At 53.6% G+C, this 23,141-nt stretch overlaps 1 protein-coding gene across 2 annotated transcripts in view; it reads right to left on the bottom strand.

Annotated features, from left to right (window-relative positions):
* The window catches only part of adamts13 (ADAM metallopeptidase with thrombospondin type 1 motif, 13), a 103,197-nt gene that overhangs the window by 25,069 nt on the left and 54,987 nt on the right, over positions 1–23,141 (bottom strand). For both annotated transcript variants that reach the window (XM_063073741.1, XM_063073742.1), the window contains 4 exons: positions 9,401–9,536; positions 6,369–6,498; positions 4,263–4,442; positions 1,193–1,397 (listed from right to left, as the gene is read on the bottom strand). In XM_063073741.1, the coding sequence (XP_062929811.1) occupies positions 1,193–1,397; positions 4,263–4,442; positions 6,369–6,498; positions 9,401–9,536 (651 nt within the window). The remainder of the gene's footprint in view (positions 1–1,192; positions 1,398–4,262; positions 4,443–6,368; positions 6,499–9,400; positions 9,537–23,141) is intronic.

The raw sequence follows: 23,141 nt of genomic DNA, 5'->3' as shown, positions 1-23,141 counted from the left end.
TTCTCTCACTCTCCTTTTCCTCCCTCTGTCCCTCTGACTATACCCCTTGCCCATCCTCTGGCTTTCCCCCACCCCGCCCCTTGTCTTTCTCCCTAGGCCTCCTGTCCCATGATCATCTCGTATCCCCTTTGCCAATCACCTGTCCAGCTCTTGGCTCCATCCCTCCCCCTCCTGTCTTCTCCTATCATTTTGGATCTCCCCCTCCCCCTCCCACTTTGAAATCTCTTACTAACTCTTCCTTCAGTTAGTCCTGACAAAGGGTCTCGGCCTGAAACGTCGACTGTACCTCTTCCTAGAGATGCTGCTTGGCCTGCTGCGTTCACCAGCAACTTTGATGTGTGTTGCTTGAATTTCCAGCATCTGCAGAATCCCTGTTGTTTGCGCTTTTACAACCTTTTCAGCCACCTCTTTCCGAACCCTGGGGTGCACACCACCTGGTCCAGGTGACTTATCTACCTTCAGACCTTTCAGTTTTCCAAAAAAACATCTTCCTAGTAATAGCAACGGCACTCATTTCTGCCTCCCCGGCACGCTTGAATTCCAGCATACTGCTAGTGTCTTCCACAGAGAAGACTGGTGCCAAATACTTAGTCATTTTGTCCCCCATTACTACCTCTCCAGTGTCACTTTCCAGTGGTCTAATATCTAATCTCACCTCTCTTTAACTTGGAGGGCCTTCATTGCTGTCCTAAATGCCTGTGGCATAACGGAGAACAATAATAATTACAATAAGGAGAGTTTCTCCAACATATTGGAAAGCAAAATGGTGCAGAAGTTGGATGTCTGAAATAAATACAGGAACTGTTGCAAATACTCAGTAGTCAGGCTCTGACTGTGGAGAGGGAAACAGAATTAATGTTCCATGATCAGAACCAGCCTCTATTCTTTGGTAACATTCTGAAAAGTCTCTTTGGTACCTTTGCTTAGGCCTTTACATTTGTTCTGCAGTGAGGTGTGCAGATTTAACTTCACTATTCCTTACGAGGTCTAAATGTTCCCTCACAACCTGTTTGCTTTAAATATTCTGCAGTTAAAGATATAAGCCCAGGAAATTTATGTGTCTCTTTTAGCCAGATTATCAACTTGTCCTGTCAGCTTTAGTGTTTTGTATATATTGTGTTTGCACAAACCATGTATATGCCTCCGTAGGTCCCCGCTCGTACAAGGAGTCTCAGGGGAAGGATGCACTTACCTCTGACCAGGGTACCTGATCCAGCTTAAAAGGACAGATGCTGATGATGCACGGTGTGGTGTCTGGGGGCTGCGTCTCTGCCTGACACAGAGTCTTATTCACCTCGACGTCCGCCCCGTTGATGAACTGGACACAGGTAACTGATCGCTCTGCAACTCCAATTCCACAGGATGCAGAACACACTCCCAACTCAGAAACATTCCACCTGCAAGGATCATAGAAACATAGAAACGTAGAAAATAGGTGCAGGATTAGGCCATTCGGCCCTTCGAGCCTGCACTGCCATTCAGTATGATCATGGCTGATCATCCAACTCAGAACCCTGTACCAGCCTTCCCTCCATACCCTCTGATCCCTTTAGCCACAAGGGCCATATCTAACTCCCTCTTAAATATAGCTAATGAACTGGCCTCAACTGTTTCCTGTGGCAGAGAATTCCACAGATTCACCACTCTCTGTGTGAAGAAGTTTTTCCTATTCTCAGTTCTAAAAGGTGTCCCCTTTATCCTCAAACTGTGATCCCTCGTTCTGGACTTCCCCAACATCGGGAACAATCTTCCTGCATCTAGCCTGTCCAATCCCTTTAGGATTTTATACATTTCAATCAGATCCCCCCTCAATCTTCTAAATTCCAGAGAGTATAAGCCTAGTCGATCCAGTCTTTCATCATATGAAAGTCCTGCCGCCCCAGGAATCAATCTGGTGAACTTTCTTTGTACTCCCTCTATGGCAAGAATGTCTTTCCTCAGATTAGGGGACCAAAACTACAAACAAGGACATCATTGAGGACAAAACTTTGCCAGAACGCTCAGCTGTTCCGGAGTTTATTGAACAGGACACACCGTCAAACCCTGCAGCCATTGTCCGCAAAAGCTCTCGAACACAGGGTGTACTAACCCACGATGACAAGCTGCTGGTGATTCCACAACCTTAATGTTCTTGGAACAGGAGGGGAAGTTGAGTTAGGCCTTTTGCTGATTATACAGTGGTTTGCCTAGCTGAAAACTTGTGCTTTTAACATCAGGTGGGAAGGGTCGGGTCGGGTAGAATGCCCTTCATTTTTGAAACCTTGCGGTCAATTGTTGCCAGCTGGCACCCAAAAGATAAAGAATGTAGGTGCAGGGTAGTGGAGTGGGGGTGGCCAGGAAATTTGTAACCCATCGTGAACAGAGCGGAGGAATTGGGAGGGCGGTGGTGGAGTGGAAGGATTAGAGGATTGTAGCGAATGAAGAGCACGTCACATTTCATGAGTCAGCCCAAAATCTCCAGTCTGAACACCTAACTGCATTCCTGTTCCCCCAATGTGCCAACCAACTTCCCCCACCTTCCTTACTCCCCACGTAATTCCCTTAGTCCCCATGTTATTCCCTTGCTCCCTCTGTAATTCCCTTACCCCCCACGTAATTCCCTTGCACCCACGTAATTCCCTTACTCCCTACATAATTCCCTTACTCCCTCTGTAATTCCCTTACCCCCCACGTAATTCCCTTTCACCCACGTAATTCCCTTACTCCCTACATAATTCCCCTACTCCCTCTGTAATTCTCTTACTCCCTCTGTAATTCCCTTACTCCCCACGTAATTCCCTTGCTCCCTGCATAATTCCCTTACTCCCTCTGTAATTCCCTTACTCCCCACCTAATTCCCTTACACCCACGTAATTCCCTAACACCCTCTGTAATTCCCTTACTCCCACTTAATTCCCTTACACCCTCTGTAATTCCCTTACTCCCCATGTAATTCCCTTACTCCCCATGTAGTTCCCTTACTCCCCATGTAATTCCCTTACACCCCATGTAATTCCCTTACACCCACGTAATTCCCTTACTCCCCACGTAATTCCCTTGCTCCCCACGTAATTCCCTTACACCCACGTAATTCCCTTACTCCCCACATAATTCCCTTACTCCCCATGTAATTCCCTTGCTCCCTCTGTAATTCCCTTACTCCCTCTGTAATTCCCTTACTCCCCACCTAATTCCCTTACACCCACGTAATTCCCTAACACCCTCTGTAATTCCCTTACTCCCACTTAATTCCCTTACACCCTCTGTAATTCCCTTACTCCCCATGTAATTCCCTTACTCCCCATGTAGTTCCCTTACTCCCCATGTAATTCCCTTACACCCCATGTAATTCCCTTACACCCACGTAATTCCCTTACTCCCCACGTAATTCCCTTGCTCCCCACGTAATTCCCTTACACCCACGTAATTCCCTTACTCCCCACATAATTCCCTTACTCCCCATGTAATTCCCTTGCTCCCTCTGTAATTCCCTTACTCCCCATGTAATTCCCTTACTCCCCAGGTAATTCCCTTACTCCCTCTGTAATTCCCTTACTCCCCACGTAGTTCCCTTACTCCCCACATAATTCCCCTGCTCCCTACATAATTCTCTACCACTGTTCTTTGTGGCTAGTGTCCATCTTCCTCCCTCTATCTCAGACTCTGTGAGTGGTTCCCATCTAATCCGAGTGTCACTCATTCTCCCTGCCCCTGCCCCTGCCCCTGCCCCTGCCCCTGCTCCTACCCCTGCCCCTGTCCCTGTCCCTGTCCCTGTCCCTGTCCCTGCCCCTGTCCCTGTCCCTGCCCCTGCCCCTGCCCCTGCCCCTGCTCCTGCCCCTGCCCCTGCCCCTGCCCCTGCTCCTACCCCTGCCCCTGCCCCTGCCCCTGTCCCTGTCCCTGTCCCTGCCCCTGTCCCTGTCCCTGCCCCTGCCCCTGCCCCTGCCCCTGTCCCTGTCCCTGCCCCTGCCCCTGCTCCTGCCCCTGCCCCTGCCCCTGCCCCTGTCCCTGCCCCTGCCCCTGTCCCTGTCCCTGTCCCAGCCCCTGCCCCTGCCCCTGCCCCTGTCCCTGTCCCTGTCCCAGCCCCTGCCCCTGCCCCTACCCCTGCCCCTGCCCCTGTCCCTGCCCCTGCCCCTGCCCCTGCTCCTGCCCCTGTCCCTGTCCCTGCCCCTGCTCCTGCCCCTGCCCCTGCCCCTGCCCCTGCCCCTGTCCCTGCCCCTGTCCCTGCCCCTGCCCCATACCACCCCTAGCTTTTGGTGTAATCGACTCACTTCTTAACCACATACCTGACAGGGCAGCTGTGGTTGTTACACGTTTCCTTTGACTCGGGTCTGGGAGAACCAGCGCAATCCGCGTCAGAGGTCCGCCGGGTGTCAGTTCCCTCTTGCTTCAGGCAACGAACGTCCCTTTCTCGCTGTCCTCCGCCACAGGAGATGCTGCACGCGCCAAACTCGCCCACCTCCCACCTGTAGATCCAGATTAGCAACCGGGAGAAGTTCAGGAACTGCACAGCAATAGCAAGAGAAAGTTTGCAACAGAGTTTCTTTTTAATGGGTCAGAGAGATGAGCAAGGGCAGGGGGTGGAAAGGTGGTAAATTTCTTCCTGCAGTAGCCATAACGATAAATATGTTCTCTGGGATTCCATGAGACCCCCGAAGATTAAAAAGAAAATCTATAGATGATTGTGTTGAAGGAATAGTTATCAAAGTGTATGTGTGTTACTGAATGAAACAGAGAGAAGATGGAAATTACAATATCATGCTCTGATCATGAATTTACTGCTTGAAGAGTTTTGGGAATCAGAAGTTAAAGAGAACAAGCAAGCGAATGGGGCTAATTAGTTGAAAGAGCTGGCAGAGACACAATGTGTCCGGTGCTCCCTCAGAGTTGTATCATTCTTTGAGTAGAAATGCTTGCTATTCTCTTCATTGAGAAGAACAATGTAGTTAAGTCTTTTAGTTCTACCTCTTGCTCCGAGCTCTGGTCACTGAACAGAGTTCGGAAGCACCCTGATAGCTAATTTGATAAATGCATATGGCATTTGGGACCAGCCACTTTCCAGAATTCTGGTGAACACACTAATCTTGCCTGGCTCACTTCGGGCATTTGGATAAGGACATTTTAGGAGAGGATTAGACGATGTTACTGATGCTTCTGCAGAGTTAAGTGATCAGCTGAGGACAGGATTAAGCCAGGTATCACACCCCACTGTGGATCTGGGGTCACAACGAATGAAGATTGCCCAGTGGAATCCATACTCAAGTGAGCTCTGTGTCCGTGGAAACAATACCTGAACTCGAATCGGTGTCTGTGGAATTCATCCCTTCCGAATTTCAATGCGGGGTGGGATCCATCCCCCAGTGAGGGTCAGTGTGTGTGGGACCCGTCCCCCCAGTGAGGGTCAGTGTGTGTGTGGTATAGTCCCCCAGTGAGGGTCAGTGTGTGTGTGTGGGACCCATCCCCCAGTGAGGGTCAGTGTGTGTGGGACCTGCCCCCCCCAGTGAGGGTCAGTGTGTGTGGGATCCGTCCCCCAGTGAGGGTCAGTGTGTGTGTGTCCCGTCCCCCAGTGAGGGTCAGTGTGTGTGGGACCCGTCCCCAGTGAGGGTCAGTGTATGTGGGACCTGTCCCCCAGTGAGGGTCAGTGTGTGTGGGACCTGTCCCCAGTGAGGGTCAGTGTGTGTGGGACCTGTCCCCCAGTGAGGGTCAGTGTGTGTGGGACCCGTCCCCAGTGAGGGTCAGTGTGTGTGGGACCTGTCCCCCAGTGAGGGTCAGTATGTGTGTGACCCACCCCCAGTGAGGGTCAATGTATGTGGATCCCGTCTCCCAGTGAGGGTCAGTGTGTGTGGACCCCATCTCCCAGTGAGGGTCAGTGTGTGTGGGACCCGTCCCCCAGTGAGGGTCAGTGTGTGTGTGGGACCCGTCCCCCAGCGAGGGTCAGTGTGTGTGGGACCCGTCCCCCAGTGACGGTCAGTGTGTGTGTGGGACCCGTCCCCCAGTGAGGGTCAGTGTGTGTGTGGGACCCGTCCCCCAGTGAGGGTCAGTGTGTGTGGGACCCGTCCCCCAGTGACGGTCAGTGTGTGTGTGGGACCCGTCCCCCAGTGAGAGTCAGTGTGTGTGGGACCCATCCCCCAGTGAGGGTCAGTGTGTGTGGGACCTGCCCCCCCCCAGTGAGGGTCAGTGTGTGTGGGACCCCCCAGTGAGGGTCAGTGTGTGTGGGACCTGTCTCCCAGTGAGGGTCAGTGTGTGTGGGACCTGTCTCCCAGTGAGGGTCAGCGTGTGTGGGACCCATAGAACATTGTCGATACATCCCATTTGGAGTCAGCACAGTCAAGTAAGGAGAGAGAAAATAGGAAGAACATGGAATTCTGCTGTTGGATGTTTCACTAACTTACCAGGAAGGGCATGGTGCAGTGTTACAGGATTCCAGCCTATCAGGCGGCCTCGTTGACTTCGAGCAGTGCTGCATTTCCACAACTTGTCCCTGTTTCTGGTCACTACACAGATAATGAACTCTTGTAGTTCCTGCAATGGTGCAAAACATATCATCAAATCCACAGTCATTCAGACGTTCAGATGTGTGGTCACTATGGAACACCAACGTTGGCACAGGGTGTGTGTATACAGTGATATCGTGAAGGCATAGTACTAAGTTCAAAATAAATTTATAAATTTATTATCAAAGTGCTTAGATATCACCATGTACTAGCCTGAGATTCAGTTTCTTGCAGGCTTTCACAGTAGAACAAAGAAATGAAATAGAATCAATAAAAAAATCTACACACAAATACTGACAAACAACTAATATGCAGAAGAAGACAAACTCTGCAGAGTGTGTGTAGTCATGAACTCACTGAATGATCAACACCTCCGTAGAAATGAGAAAATGTAACTCCAAGCAGGTAGATGGTGAGCAACAAGTCAAGCTACCAATAGATGCCATATGACATGAAGGGTGGAAGATTCAAGGGCAGAAAAGAAACGTACGGGTCTTGCTGGTTAAGAAGTGTGGATAAATAATGGCATGATGGACTGGGATTGTGAAAAAATATCAGGTAGTAGATTATGGTGAGTTGTGTAAAGATGAGAGATAAGTTTTGGTCACCAAATTACAGGAAGGATATTAGTAAGGTTGAAAGAGTGCAGAGAAGGTTTACAAGGATGTTGCTGGGACTTGAGAAACTGAGTTAATGAGAAATGTTGAATAGGTTAGGACTTTATTTCCTGGAGCGTAGAAGAATGAGGGGAGATTTGATAGAGGTATATAAAATTATGATGGGTATAGATAGAGTGAATGCAGTCAGGCTTTTTCCACCGAGGCTAGGGGAGAAAAAAAACTAGAGGACATAGGTTAAGGGTGAAGGGGGAAAAGTTTAAAGAGAACATTGGCGGGGGGGCTTCCTAACAAGGGGAATTGAGTATAGGAGCAAAGAGGTCCTTCTGCAGCTGTACAGGGCCCTGGTGAGACCACACCTGGAGTACTGTGTGCAGTTTTGGTCTCCAAATTTGAGGAAGGACATTCTTGCTATTGAGGGAATGTAGCGCAGGTTCACAAGGTTAATTCCCAGGATGGCGGGACTGTCATATGTTGAAAGATTGGAGCGACTGGGCTTGTATACTCTGGAATTTAGAAGGCTGAGAGGGAATCTTATTGAAACATTTAAGATTATTAAGGGATTGGACACGCTGGAGGCAGGAAGCATGTTCCTGCTGATGGGTGAGTCCAGAACCAGAGGCCACAGTTTAAGAATAAGGGGTAGGCCATTTAGAACGGAGTTGAGGAAAAACTTTTTCACCCAGAGAGTGGTGGATGTATGGAATGCTCTGCCCCAGAAGGCTGTGGAGGCCAAGTCTCTGGATGCTTTCAAGAAAGAGATGGATAGAGCTCTTAAAGATGGCGGAATCAAAGGTTATGGGGATAAGGCAGGAACTGGATACTGATTGTGGATGATCAGCCATGATCACAGTGAATGGCGGTGCTGGCTTGAAGGGACGAATGGCCTACTCCTGCACCTATTGTCTATTGTCCTCACACAAAGAGTGGTGGGAGTGTGGAATGAGCTGCCAGATGAAGTGGTAAATGCGGGCTCACTTTTAACATTTAAGAAAAACTTGGACAGGTACATGGATGAGAGGTGTATGGAGGGATATGGTCCAGGTGCAGGTCAGTGGGACTAGGGAGAAAAATGGTTCGACACAGCCAAGAAGGGCTAAAAGGCCTGTTTCTGTGCTGTAATGTTTCTATGCTTTCTATGGTTTCTATGGTTTCTATGGTTTCTATGGTTCTATGGTTTCTATGGTTCTCTGGTTTCTATGGTTTCTATGGTTCTCTGGTTTCTATGGTTTCTATGGTTCTATGGTTTCTATGGTTTCTATGGTTCCTATGGTTCCTATGGTTCTATGGTTCTAAGTGCAGAATGCATTTCCTTTAGTTGAGTTCACCAAGATTTAATCAGATTCAGAATCAGGTTTATTATCACCGGCATGTGTCGTGAAATTTGTTAACTTAGCAGCAGCAGCGTAATGCAAGACATAATATGGAAGAAAAAGATAAAATAATAATAAATAAATAAATAAGTAATTCAATTACAGTATACGTATATTGAATAGATTAAAAATCGTGCAAAAAACAGAAATAATATGCATTTAAAAAGTGAGGTAGTGTTCAAGGGTTCAATGTCCATTTAGGAATCGGATGGCAGAGGGGAAGAAGCTGTTCCTGAATCGCTGAGTGTGTGCCTTCAGGCTTCTGTACCTCCTTCCTGAGGGTAACAGTGAGAAAAGGGCATGCCCTGGGTGCTAAAGGATCTTACTAATGGACGCTGCCTTTCTGAGACACCGCTCCTTGAAGATGTCCTGGGTACTTTGTAGACTAGTACCCAAGATGGAGCCGACTAAATTTATGATCCTCTGCAGCTTCTTTTGGTCCTGTGCAGCAGCCTCCCCGCCATTCCAGACAGTGATGCAGCCTGTCAGAATGCTCTCCACAGCACAACTATAGAAGTTCTTGAGTGTATTTATTGACATACCAAATCTCTTCAAACTCCTAATGAAGTATAGTTGCTGTCTTGCCCTCTGTATAACTGCATTGATAACTCCATGACGTTTAAGTTACTGGAAGAGCGATTAGAGGTTAGTAAAAGTCATAAACTCACTAAACGATGATGGAGATAGAAATGTTCTCCACAATTAAATATACTTATAAGAATGTTTGATGTCCTGTAACTAACAACGTCGTAGACCCAAGAGGTGAAAATTGAGAGTAGGCTGGTATGTATTCAACGAGTCAGTTAGCCTCCGTGTGCTTGTAAAGTTCTTTATTTATATGAATCCTAAATCGATTGGTTTAAGAAATAAAAATTGGTGTCACCCCTGCTTAGTATGATGGACATAAGTATTAAGTAAGAGTTTTGTTGGGATTTCTCACCGGGCCCACAGCTTGTTGAACATGGCTCAGTAACTGGGAGCCAGATGTATGAATGATCTCGCTTTGCAACATAGAGGCTATACGTGATGTTCGGATTCACAATATCTCCATATTCTTTCCCATATTTCCGATACACCTGAGAAAATAAAACAGCGCAAGCAACTTTATGAATATTTGAAGTGGCCACATACTCTATTAAATAGCACATTAGCATAATTAAATCTTACTACATGAAAACCTCCAGTATGGCAGCCTTTCTCAATAGTAACTAACACTGTGACACTCCCTCAGTACCGTCCCTCCGACAGTGCGACACTCCCTCAGTACTGTCCCTCTGACAGTGTGACACTCCCTCAGTACCGTCCCTCTGACAGTGTGACACTCTCTCAGTACTGCCCTCCGACAGTGTGACACTCCCTCAATACTGTCCCTCCGACAGTGTGACACTCCCTCAGTAAGTCCCCCCGACAGTGCGACACTCCCTCAGTACCGTCCCTCCGACAGTGCGACACTCCCTTGGTACCGTCCCTCTGACACTGTGATGCTCCCTCGGTACCGTCCCTCTCACAGTGCGACACTCCCTCAGTACTGTCCCTCTGACAGTGTGACACTCCATCAGTACTGTCCCTCTGACAGTGCGATGCTCCCTCAGTACTGTCCCTCCGACAGCGTGACACTCCCTCAGTACAGTCCCTCCGACAGTGCGACACTCCCTCCGTACCATCCCTCCGACAGTGCGACACTCCCTCAGTAAGTCCCTCCGACAGTGCGAGACTCCCTCAGTACAGTTCCTCTGACAGTGCGACACTCCCTCATCACTGTCCCTCTGACAGTCTGACATTCCCTCAGTACTGTCCCTCTGACAGTGTGACACTCCCTCAGTACCGTCCCTCCGACAGTGCGACACTCTCTCAGTACCGTCCCTCTGACAGTGTGACACTCCCTCAGTACTGTCCCTCTGACAGTGTGACACTCCCTCAGTACTGTCCCTCCAACAGTGTGACACTCCCTCAGTACCGTCCCTCCAACAGTGCGACACTCCCTCAGTAAGTCCCTTGAACAGTGCGACACTCCCTCAGTACCGTCCCTCTGACAGTGTGACATGCCCTCAGTACTGTCCCTCTGACAGTGTGACACTCCCTCAGTAAGTCCCTCCGACAGTGTGACACTCCCTCGGTACCGTCCCTCCGACAGTGTGACACTCCCTCGGTACCATCCCTCCGACAGTGTGGTGTGACACTCTCTCAGTACTGTCCCTCTGACAGTGTAACACTCCCTCAGTACTGCCCCTCTGACAGTGTGACACTCCCTCAGTACAGTCCCTCTGACAGTGTGAGATCCCTCAGTACCGTCCCTCTGACAGTACGACACTCCCTCAGTAAGTCCCTCCGACAGTGCGACACTCCCTCCGTACCGTCCCTGCGACAGTGTGACACTCCCTCAGTACCGTCCCTCCGACAGTGCGACACTCTCTCAGTACCGTCCCTCTGACAGTGTGACACTCCCTCAGTACCGTCCCTCTGACAGTGTGACACTCACTCAGTACCGTCCCTCTGACAGTGTGACACTCTCTCAGTACTGCCCTCCGACAGTGTGACACTCCCTCAATACTGTCCCTCCGACAGTGTGACACTCCCTCAGTAAGTCCCTCCGACAGTGCGACACTCCCTCAGTACTGTCCCTCTGACAGTGTGACACTCCCTCAGTACCGTCCCTCCGACAGTGCGACACTCCCTCAGTACCGTCCCTCCGACAGCGTGACACTCCCTCAGTACTGTCCCTCCGACAGTGCGACACTCCCTCCGTACCGTCCCTCCGACAGTGCGACACTCCCTCAGTACAGTTCCTCTGACAGTGTGACATTCCCTCAGTACTGTCCCTCTGACAGTGTGACACTCCCTCAGTACCGTCCCTCCGACAGTGTGACACTCCCTCAGTACCATCCCTCCGACAGTGTGACACTCCCTCAGTACTGTCCCTCCGACAGTGTGACACTCCCTCAGTACCGTCTCTCTGACAGTGTGACACTCCCTCAGTACCGTCCCTCTGACAGTGTGACACTCCCTCAGTACTGTCCCTCCGACAGTGTGACACTCCCTCAGTACCGTCCCTCCAACAGTGCGACACTCCCTCAGTAAGTCCCTCTAACAGTCTGACATTCCCTCAGTACTGTCCCTCTGACAGCGTGACACTCCCTCAGTAAGTCCCTCCGACAGTCTGACACTCCCTCGGTACTGTCCCTCTGACAGTGTGACACCCTCTCGGTACCGTCCCTCCGACAGTGTGACACTCCCTCGGTACCATCCCTCCGACACTGTGGTGTGACAATCTCTCAGTACTGTCCCTCTGACAGTGTGACACTTTCTCAGTACTGTCCCTCTAACAGTGTGACACTCCCTCAGCACTGTCCCTCTGACAGTGTAACACTCCCTCAGTACTGCCCCTCTGACAGTGTGACACTCCCTCAGTACAGTCCCTCTGACAGTGTGAGATCCCTCAGTACCGTCCCTCTGACAGTGCGACACTCCCTCCGTACCGTCCCTCCGACAGTGCGACACTCCCTCAGTACTGCCCTCCGACAGTGTGACACTCCCTCAATACTGTCCCTCCGACAGTGTGACACTCCCTCAGTAAGTCCCTCCGACAGTGCGACACTCCCTCAGTACCGTCCCTCCGACAGTGCGACACTCTCTCAGTACTGCCCTCCGACAGTGTGACACTCCCTCAATACTGTCCCTCCGACAGTGTGACACTCCCTCAGTAAGTCCCTCCGACAGTGCGACACTCCCTCAGTACCGTCCCTCCGGCAGTGCGACACTCCCTCAGTACCGTCCCTCCGACAGTGCGACACTCCCTTGGTACCGTCCCTCTGACACTGTGATGCTCCCTCGGTACCGTCCCTCTCACACTGCGACACTCCCTCAGTACTGTCCCTCTGACAGTTTGACATTCCCTCAGTACTGTCCCTCTGACAGTGCGACGCTCCCTCAGTACTGTCGCTCCGACAGCGTGACACTCCCTCACTACTGTCCCTCCGACAGTGCGACACTCCCTCCGTACCGTCCCTCCGACAGTGCGACACTCCCTCAGTACAGTTCCTCTGACAGTGCGACACTCCCTCAGCACTGTCCCTCTTAAAGTGTGACATTCCCTCAGTACTGTCCCTCTGACAGCGTGACACTCCCTCAGTAAGTCCCTCCGACAGTGTGACACTCCCTCGGTACTGTCCCTCTGACAGTGTGACACCCTCTCGGTACCGTCCCTCCGACAGTGTGACACTCCCTCGGTACCATCCCTCCGACAGTGTGGTGTGACACTCTCTCAGTACTGTCCCTCTGACAGTGTGACACTCTCTCAGTACTGTCCGTCTAACAGTGTGACACTCCCTCAGCACTGTCCCTCTGACAGTGTAACACTCCCTCCGTACCGTCCCTCCGACAGTGCGACACTCCCTCAGTAAGTCCCTCCGACAGTGCGAGACTCCCTCAGTACAGTTCCTCTGACAGTGCGACACTCCCTCAGCACTGTCCCTCTGACAGTCTGACATTCCCTCAGTACTGTCCCTCTGACAGTGTGACACTCCCTCAGTACCGTCCCTCTGACAGTGTGACACTCCCTCAGTACCGTCCCTCCGACAGTGTGACACTCTCTCAGTACTGTCCCTCTGACAGTGTGACACTCCCTCAGTACCGTCCCTCCGACAGTGCGACACTCCCTCAGTAAGTCCCTCGAACAGTGCGACACTCCCTCAGTACCGTCCCTCTGACAGTGTGACATTCCCTCAATACTGTCCCTCTGACAGCGTGACATTCCCTCAGTACTGTCCCTCTGACAGTGTGACACTCCCTCAGTACCGTCCCTCTGACAGTGTGACACTCCCTCAGTACCGTCCCTCCGACAGTGTGACACTCTCTCAGTACTGTCCCTCTGACAGTGTGACACTCCCTCAGTACCGTCCCTCCGACAGTGCGACACTCCCTCAGTAAGTCCCTCGAACAGTGCGACACTCCCTCAGTACCGTCCCTCTGACAGTGTGACATTCCCTCAATACTGTCCCTCTGACAGCGTGACACTCCCTCAGTAAGTCCCTCCGACAGTGTGACACTCCCTCGGTACCATCCCTCCGACAGTTTGGTGTGACACTCTCTCAGTACTGTCCCTCTGACAGTGTGACACTCTCTCAGTACTGTCCCTCTAACAGTGTGACACTCCCTCAGCACTGTCCCTCTGACAGAGTAACACTCCCTCAGTACTGCCCCTCTGACAGTGTGACACTCCCTGAGTACAGTCCCTCTGACAGTGTGAGATCCCTCAGTACCGTCCCTCTGACAGTGCGACACTCCCTCAGTAAGTCCCTCCGACAGTGCGACACTCCCTCCGTACCGTCCCTCCGACAGTGCGACACTCCCTCAGTACTGTCCCTCTGACAGTGTGACACTCCCTCAGTACCGTCCCTCTGACAGTGTAACACTCTCTCAGTACTGCCCTCCGACAGTGTGACACTCCCTCAATGCTGTCCCTCCGACAGTGTGACACTCCCTCAGTAAGTCCCTCCGAATAGTGCGACACTCCCTCAGTACTGTCCCTCTGACAGTGTGACACTCCCTCAGTACCGTCCCTCTGACAGTGTGACACTCCCTCAGTACCGTCCCTCCGACAGTGTGACACTCTCTCAGTACTGTCCCTCTGACAGTGTGACACTCCCTCAGTACCGTCCCTCCGACAGTGCGACACTCCCTCAGTAAGTCCCTCGAACAGTGCGACACTCCCTCAGTACCGTCCCTCTGACAGTGTGACATTCCCTCAATACTGTCCGTCTGACAGCGTGACATTCCCTCAGTACTGTCCCTCTGACAGTGTGACACTCCCTCAGTACCGTCCCTCTGACAGTGTGACACTCCCTCAGTACCGTCCCTCCGACAGTGTGACACTCTCTCAGTACTGTCCCTCTGACAGTGTGACACTCGCTCAGTACCGTCCCTCCGACAGTGCGACACTCCCTCAGTAAGTCCCTCGAACAGTGCGACACTCCCTCAGTACCGTCCCTCTGACAGTGTGACATTCCCTCAATACTGTCCCTCTGACAGCGTGACACTCCCTCAATAAGTCCCTCCGACAGTGTGACACTCCCTCGGTACCATCCCTCCGACAGTTTGGTGTGACACTCTCTCAGTACTGTCCCTCTGACAGTGTGACACTCTCTCAGTACTGTCCCTCTAACAGTGTGACACTCCCTCAGCACTGTCCCTCTGACAGTGTAACACTCCCTCAGTACTGCCCCTCTGACAGTGTAACACTCCCTGAGTACAGTCCCTCTGACAGTGTGAGATCCCTCAGTACCGTCCCTCTGACAGTGCGACACTCCCTCAGTAAGTCCCTCCGACAGTGCGACACTCCCTCCGTACCGTCCCTCCGACAGTGCGACACTCCCTCAGTACTGTCCCTCTGACAGTGTGACACTCCCTCAGTACCGTCCCTCTGACAGTGTAACACTCTCTCAGTACTGCCCTCCGACAGTGTGACACTCCCTCAATGCTGTCCCTCCGACAGTGTGACACTCCCTCAGTAAGTCCCTCCGACAGTGCGACACTCCCTCAGTACTGACCCTCTGACAGTGTGACACTCCCTCAGTACCGTCCCTCCGACGGTGCGACACTCCCTCAGTACCGTCCCTCCGACAGTGCGACACTCCCTTGGTACCGTCCCTCTGACACTGTGATGCTCCCTCGGTACCGTCCTTCTCACAGTGCGACACTCTCTCAGTACTGCCCTCCGACAGTGTGACACTCCCTCAATGCTGTCCCTCCGACAGTGTGACACTCCCTCAGTAAGTCCCTCCGACAGTGCGACACTCCCTCAGTACTGTCCCTCTGACAGTGTGACACTCCCTCAGTACCGTCCCTCTGACAGTGTGACACTCCCTCAGTACCGTCCCTCCGACAGTGTGACACTCTCTCAGTACTGTCCCTCTGACAGTGTGACACTCCCTCAGTACCGTCCCTCCGACAGTGCGACACTCCCTCAGTAAGTCCCTCGAACAGTGCGACACTCCCTCAGTACCGTCCCTCTGACAGTGTGACATTCCCTCAATACTGTCCCTCTGACAGCGTGACATTCCCTCAGTACTGTCCCTCTGACAGTGTGACACTCCCTCAGTACCGTCCCTCTGACAGTGTGACACTCCCTCAGTACCGTCCCTCCGACAGTGTGACACTCTCTCAGTACTGTCCCTCTGACAGTGTGACACTCGCTCAGTACCGTCCCTCCGACAGTGCGACACTCCCTCAGTAAGTCCCTCGAACAGTGCGACACTCCCTCAGTACCGTCCCTCTGACAGTGTGACATTCCCTCAATACTGTCCCTCTGACAGCGTGACACTCCCTCAGTAAGTCCCTCCGACAGTGTGACACTCCCTCGGTACCATCCCTCCGACAGTTTGGTGTGACACTCTCTCAGTACTGTCCCTCTGACAGTGTGACACTCTCTCAGTACTGTCCCTCTAACAGTGTGACACTCCCTCAGCACTGTCCCTCTGACAGTGTAACACTCCCTCAGTACTGCCCCTCTGACAGTGTAACACTCCCTGAGTACAGTCCCTCTGACAGTGTGAGATCCCTCAGTACCGTCCCTCTGACAGTGCGACACTCCCTCAGTAAGTCCCTCCGACAGTGCGACACTCCCTCCGTACCGTCCCTCCGACAGTGCGACACTCTCTCAGTACCGTCCCTCTGACAGTGTAACACTCTCTCAGTACTGCCCTCCGACAGTGTGACACTCCCTCAATGCTGTCCCTCCGACAGTGTGACACTCCCTCAGTAAGTCCCTCCGACAGTGCGACACTCCCTCAGTACTGACCCTCTGACAGTGTGACACTCCCTCAGTACCGTCCCTCCGACGGTGCGACACTCCCTCAGTACCGTCCCTCCGACAGTGCGACACTCCCTTGGTACCGTCCCTCTGACACTGTGATGCTCCCTCGGTACCGTCCTTCTCACAGTGCGACACTCCCTCAGTACTGTCCCTCTGACAGTGTGACACTCCCTCAGTACTGTCCCTCTGACAGTGCGACGCTCCCTCAGTACTGTCCCTCCGACAGCGTGACACTCCCTCAGTACTGTCCCTCTGACAGTGCGACACTCTCTCCGTACCGTCCCTCCGACAGTGCGACACTCCCTCAGTACAGTTCCTCTGACAGTGCGACACTCCCTCAGCACTGTCCCTCTGACAGTCTGACATTCCCCCAGTACTGTCCCTCCGACAGTGCGACACTCCCTCCGTACCGTCCCTCCGACAGTGCGACACTCCCTCAGTACCGTCCCTCCAACAGTGCGACACTCCCTCAGTAAGTCCTTCGAACAGTGTGACACTCCCTCAGTACCGTCCCTCTGACAGTGCGACACTCCCTCAGTAAGTCCCTCCGACAGTGTGACACTCCCTCGGTACTGTCCCTCTGACAGTGTGACACCCTCTCGGTACTGTCCCTCCGACAGTGTGACACTCCCTCGGTACCATCCCTCCGACAGTGTGACACTCTCTCAGTACTGTCCCTCTGAAAGTGTGACACTCTCTCAGTACTGTCCCTCCAACAGTGTGACACTCCCTCAGCACTGTCCCTCTGACAGTGTGACACTCCCTCAGTACTGTCCCTCCGACAGTGTGACACTCCCTCAGCACTGTCCCTCTGACAGTGTGACACTCCCTCAGTACCGTCCCTCCGACAGTGTGACACTCTCTCAGTACCGTCCCTCCAACAGTGCGACACTCCCTCAGTAAGTCCCTCGAACAGTGCGACACTCCCTCAGTACCGTCCCTCTGACAGTGTGACACTCCCTCAGTACTGTCCCTCTGACAGTGTGACACTCCCTCAGTACCGTCCCTCCGACGGTGCGACACTCCCTCAGTACCGTCCCTCCGACAGTGCGACACTCCCTTGGTACCGTCCCTCTGACACTTTGAAGCTCCCTCGGTACCGTCCTTCTCACAGTGCGACACTCCCTCAGTACTGTCCCTCTGACAGCGTGACACTCCCTCAGTATTGTCCCTCTGACAGTGCGACACTCCCTCCGTACCGTCCCTCCGACAGTGCGACACTCCCTCAGTACAGTTCCTCTGACAGTGCGACACTCCCTCAGCACCGTCCCTCTGACAGTCTGACATTCCCCCAGTACTGTCCCTCCGACAGTGCGACACTCCCTCCGTACCGTCCCTCCGACAGTGCGACACTCCCTCCGTACCGTCCCTCCGACAGTGCGACACTCCCTCAGTACCGTCCCTCCAACAGTGCGACACTCCCTCAGTAAGTCCCTCGAACACTGCGACACTCCCTCAGTACCGTCCCTCTGACAGTGTGACATTCCCTCAGTACTGTCCCTCTGACAGCGTGACACTCCCTCAGTACCGTCCCTCCGACAGTGTGACACTCTCTCAGTACTGTCCCTCTGACAGTGTGACACTCCCTCAGTACTGTCCCTCCGACAGTGTGACACTCCCTCAGTACCGTCCCTCCAACAGTGCGACACTCCCTCAGTAAGTCCCTCGAACAGTGCGACACTCCCTCAGTACCGTCCCTCTGACAGTGTGACATTCCCTCAGTACTGTCCCTCTGACAGCGTGACACTCCCTCAGTAAGTCCCTCCGACAGTGTGACACTCCCTCGGTACTGTCCCTCTGACAGTGTGACACCCTCTCGGTACTGTCCCTCCGACAGTGTGACACTCCCTCGGTACGATCCCTCCGACAGTGTGACACTCTCTCAGTACTGTCCCTCTGACAGTGTGACACTCTCTCAGTACTGTCCCTCCAACAGTGTGACACTCCCTCAGCACTGTCCCTCTGACAGTGTGACACTCCCTCAGTACTGTCCCTCTGACAGTGTAACACTCCCTCAGTACTGCCCCTCTGACCGTGTGACACTCCCTCAGTACAGTCCCTCTGACAGTGTGAGATCCCTCAGTACCGTCCCTCTGACAGTGCGACACTCCCTCAGTAAGTCCCTCCGACAGTGCGACACTCCCTGGGTACCGTCCCTCTGACACTGTGATGCTCCCTCGGTACCGTCCCTCTGACAGTGCGACACTCCCTCAGTACCATCTTCCGACAGTGCGACACTCCCTCGGTACCGTCCCTCCGACAGTGCGACACTCCCTCGGTACCGTCCCTCTGACACTGTGACGCTCCTTCGGTACCGTCCCTCTCACAGTGCGACACTCCCTCAGTACTGTCCCTCTGACAGTGTGACACTCCCTCAGTACTGTCCCTCTGACAGCGTGACACTCTCTCAGTACCGTCCCTCTGACAGTGTGACACTCCCTCAGTACTGCCCTCCGACAGTGTGACACTCCCTGAATACTGTCCCTCCGACAGTGTGACACTCCCTCAGTAAGTCCCTCCGACAGTGCGACACTCTCTCAGTACAGTCCCTCTGACACTGTGACGCTCCCTCGGTACCGTCCCTCTCACAGTGCGACACTGCCTCAGTAAGTCCTTCGAACAGTGCGACACTCCCTCAGTACCATCCCTCTGACAGTGCGACACTCCCTCAGTAAGTCCCTCCGACAGTGTGACACTCCCTCGGTACTGTCCCTCTGACAGTGTGACACCCTCTCGGTACTGTCCCTCCGACAGTGTGACACTCCCTCGGTACCATCCCTCCGACAGTGTGACACTCTCTCAGTACTGTCCCTCTGACAGAGTGACACTCTCTCAGTACTGTCCCTCCAACAGTGTGACACTCCCTCAGCACTGTCCCTCTGACAGTGTGACTCTCCCTCAGTACTGTCCCTCCGACAGTGTGACACTCCCTCAGCACTGTCCCTCTGACAGTGTGACACTCCCTCAGTACCGTCCCTCCGACAGTGTGACACTCTCTCAGTACTGTCCCTCTGACAGTGTGACACTCCCTCAGTACTGTCCCTCCGACAGTGTGACACTCCCTCAGTACCGTCCCTCCAACAGTGCGACACTCCCTCAGTAAGTCCCTCGAACAGTGTGACACTCCCTCAGTACCGTCCCTCTGACAGTGTGACATTCCCTCAGTACTGTCCCTCTGACAGCGTGACACTCCCTCAGTAAGTCCCTCCGACAGTGTGACACTCCCTCAGTACTGTCCCTCTGACAGTGTGACACTCCCTCAGTACCGTCCCTCTGACAGTGTGACACTCCCTCAGTACCGTCCCTCTGACAGTGTGACACTCTCTCAGTACTGCCCTCCGACAGTGTGACACTCCCTCAATACTGTCCCTCCGACAGTGTGACACTCCCTCAATAAGTCCCTCCGACAGTGCGACACTCCCTCCGTACCGTCCCTCCGACAGTGCGAGACTCCCTCAGTAAGTCCCTCCGACAGTGTGACACTCCCTCAGTACTGCCCTCCGACAGTGTGACACTCCCTGAATACTGTCCCTCCGACAGTGTGACACTCCCTCAGTAAGTCCCTCCGACAGTGCGACACTCTCTCAGTACAGTCCCTCTGACACTGTGACGCTCCCTCGGTACCGTCCCTCTCACAGTGCGACACTGCCTCAGTAAGTCCTTCGAACAGTGCGACACTCCCTCAGTACCATCCCTCTGACAGTGCGACACTCCCTCAGTAAGTCCCTCCGACAGTGTGACACTCCCTCGGTACTGTCCCTCTGACAGTGTGACACCCTCTCGGTACTGTCCCTCCGACAGTGTGACACTCCCTCGGTACCATCCCTCCGACAGTGTGACACTCTCTCAGTACTGTCCCTCTGACAGAGTGACACTCTCTCAGTACTGTCCCTCCAACAGTGTGACACTCCCTCAGCACTGTCCCTCTGACAGTGTGACACTCCCTCAGTACTGTCCCTCCGACAGTGTGACACTCCCTCAGCACTGTCCCTCTGACAGTGTGACACTCCCTCAGTACCGTCCCTCCGACAGTGTGACACTCTCTCAGTACTGTCCCTCTGACAGTGTGACACTCCCTCAGTACTGTCCCTCCGACAGTGTGACACTCCCTCAGTACCGTCCCTCCAACAGTGCGACACTCCCTCAGTAAGTCCCTCGAACAGTGTGACACTCCCTCAGTACCGTCCCTCTGACAGTGTGACATTCCCTCAGTACTGTCCCTCTGACAGCGTGACACTCCCTCAGTAAGTCCATCCGACAGTGTGACACTCCCTCAGTACTGTCCCTCTGACAGTGTGACACTCCCTCAGTACCGTCCCTCTGACAGTGTGACACTCCCTCAGTACCGTCCCTCTGACAGTGTGACACTCTCTCAGTACTGCCCTCCGACAGTGTGTCACTCCCTCAATACTGTCCCTCCGACAGTGTGACACTCCCTCAATAAGTCCCTCCGACAGTGCGACACTCCCTCCGTACCGTCCCTCCGACAGTGCGAGACTCCCTCAGTAAGTCCCTCCGACAGTGCGAGACTCCCTCAGTACAGTTCCTCTAACAGTGCGACACTCCCTCAGCACTGTCCCTCTGACAGTCTGACATTCCCTCAGTACTGTCCCTCTGACAGTGTAACACTCCCTCAGTACCGTCCCTCCGACAGTGTGACACTCTCTCAGTACTGTCCCTCTGACAGTGTGACACTCCCTCAGTACCGTCCCTCCGACAGTGCGACACTCCCTCAGTAAGTCCCTCGAACAGTGCGACACTCCCTCAGTACCGTCCCTCTGACAGTGTGACATTCCCTCAATACTGTCCCTCTGACAGCGTGTCACTCCCTCAGTAAGTCCCTCCGACAGTGTGACACTCCCTCGGTACCATCCCTCCGACAGTGTGGTGTGACATTCTCTCAGTACTGTCCCTCTGAGAGTCTGACACTCTCTCAGTACTGTCCCTCTAACAGTGTGACACTCCCTCAGCACTGTCCCTCTGACAGTGTAATACTCCCTCAGTACTGCCCCTCTGACAGTGTGACACTCCCTCAGTACAGTCCCTCTGACAGTGTGAGATCCCTCAGTACCGTCCCTCTGACAGTGCGACACTCCCTCAGTAAGTCCCTCCGACAGTGCGACACTCCCTCCGTACCGTCCCTCCGACAGTGCGACACTCCCTCAGTACTGTCCCTCTGACAGTGTGACACTCCCTCAGTACCGTCCCTCCGACGGTGCGACACTCCCTCAGTACCGTCCCTCCGACAGTGCGACACTCCCTTGGTACCGTCCCTCTGACACTGTGATGCTCCCTCGGTACCGTCCTTCTCACAGTGCGACACTCCCTCAGTACTGTCCCTCTGACAGCGTGACACTCCCTCAGTACTGTCCCTCTGACAGTGCGACACTCCCTCCGTACCGTCCCTCTGACAGTGCGACACTCCCTCAGTACAGTTCCTCTGACAGTGCGACACTCCCTCAGCACCGTCCCTCTGACAGTCTGACATTCCCCCAGTACTGTCCCTCCGACAGTGCGACACTCCCTCCGTACCGTCCCTCCGACAGTGCGACACTCCCTCAGTACCGTCCCTCCAACAGTGCGACACTCCCTCAGTAAGTCCTTCGAACAGTGCGACACTCCCTCAGTACCGTCCCTCTGACAGTGCGACACTCCCTCAGTAAGTCCCTCCGACAGTGTGACACTCCCTCGGTACTGTCCCTCTGACAGTGTGACACCCTCTCGGTACTGTCCCTCCGACAGTGTGACACTCCCTCGGTACCATCCCTCCGACAGTGTGACACTCTCTCAGTACTGTCCCTCTGACAGTGTGACATTCCCTCAGTACTGTCCCTCTGACAGCGTGACACTCCCTCAGTAAGTCCCTCCGACAGTGTGACACTCCCTCGGTACTGTCCCTCTGACAGTGTGACACCCTCTCGGTACTGTCCCTCCGGCAGTGCGACACTCCCTCAGTACTGTCCCTCTGACAGTGTGACACTCCCTCAGTACCGTCCCTCTGACAGTGTAACACTCTCTCAGTACTGCCTTCCGACAGTGTGACACTCCCTCAATGCTGTCCCTCCGACAGTGTGACACTCCCTCAGTAAGTCCCTCCGACAGTGCGACACTCCCTCAGTACTGACCCTCTGACAGTGTGACACTCCCTCAGTACCGTCCCTCCGACGGTGCGACACTCCCTCAGTACCGTCCCTCCGACAGTGCGACACTCCCTTGGTACCGTCCCTCTGACACTGTGATGCTCCCTCGGTACCGTCCTTCTCACAGTGCGACACTCCCTCAGTACTGTCCCTCTGACAGTGTGACACTCCCTCAGTACTGTCCCTCTGACAGTGCGACGCTCCCTCAGTACTGTCCCTCCGACAGTGCGACACTCCCTCAGCACTGTCCCTCTGACAGTCTGACATTCCCCCAGTACTGTCCCTCCGACAGTGCGACACTCCCTCAGTACCGTCCCTCCAACAGTGCGACACTCCCTCAGTAAGTCCTTCGAACAGTGCGACACTCCCTCAGTACCGTCCCTCTGACAGTGCGACACTCCCTCAGTAAGTCCCTCCGACAGTGTGACACTCCCTCGGTACTGTCCCTCTGACAGTGTGACACCCTCTCGGTACTGTCCCTCCGACAGTGTGACACTCCCTCGGTACCATCCCTCCGACAGTGTGACACTCTCTCAGTACTGTCCCTCTGACAGTGTGACACTCTCTCAGTACTGTCCCTCCAACAGTGTGACACTCCCTCAGCACTGTCCCTCTGACAGTGTGACACTCCCTCAGTACTGTCCCTCCGACAGTGTGACACTCCCTCAGCACTGTCCCTCTGACAGTGTGACACTCCCTCAGTACCGTCCCTCCGACAGTGTGACACTCTC

This window comes from Mobula hypostoma, chromosome 21 (genome assembly GCF_963921235.1).
Source record: "Mobula hypostoma chromosome 21, sMobHyp1.1, whole genome shotgun sequence".
In the NCBI taxonomy this organism is placed as follows: domain Eukaryota; kingdom Metazoa; phylum Chordata; class Chondrichthyes; order Myliobatiformes; family Myliobatidae; genus Mobula; species Mobula hypostoma.
This window is presented reverse-complemented; position numbering and strand designations above follow the sequence as displayed.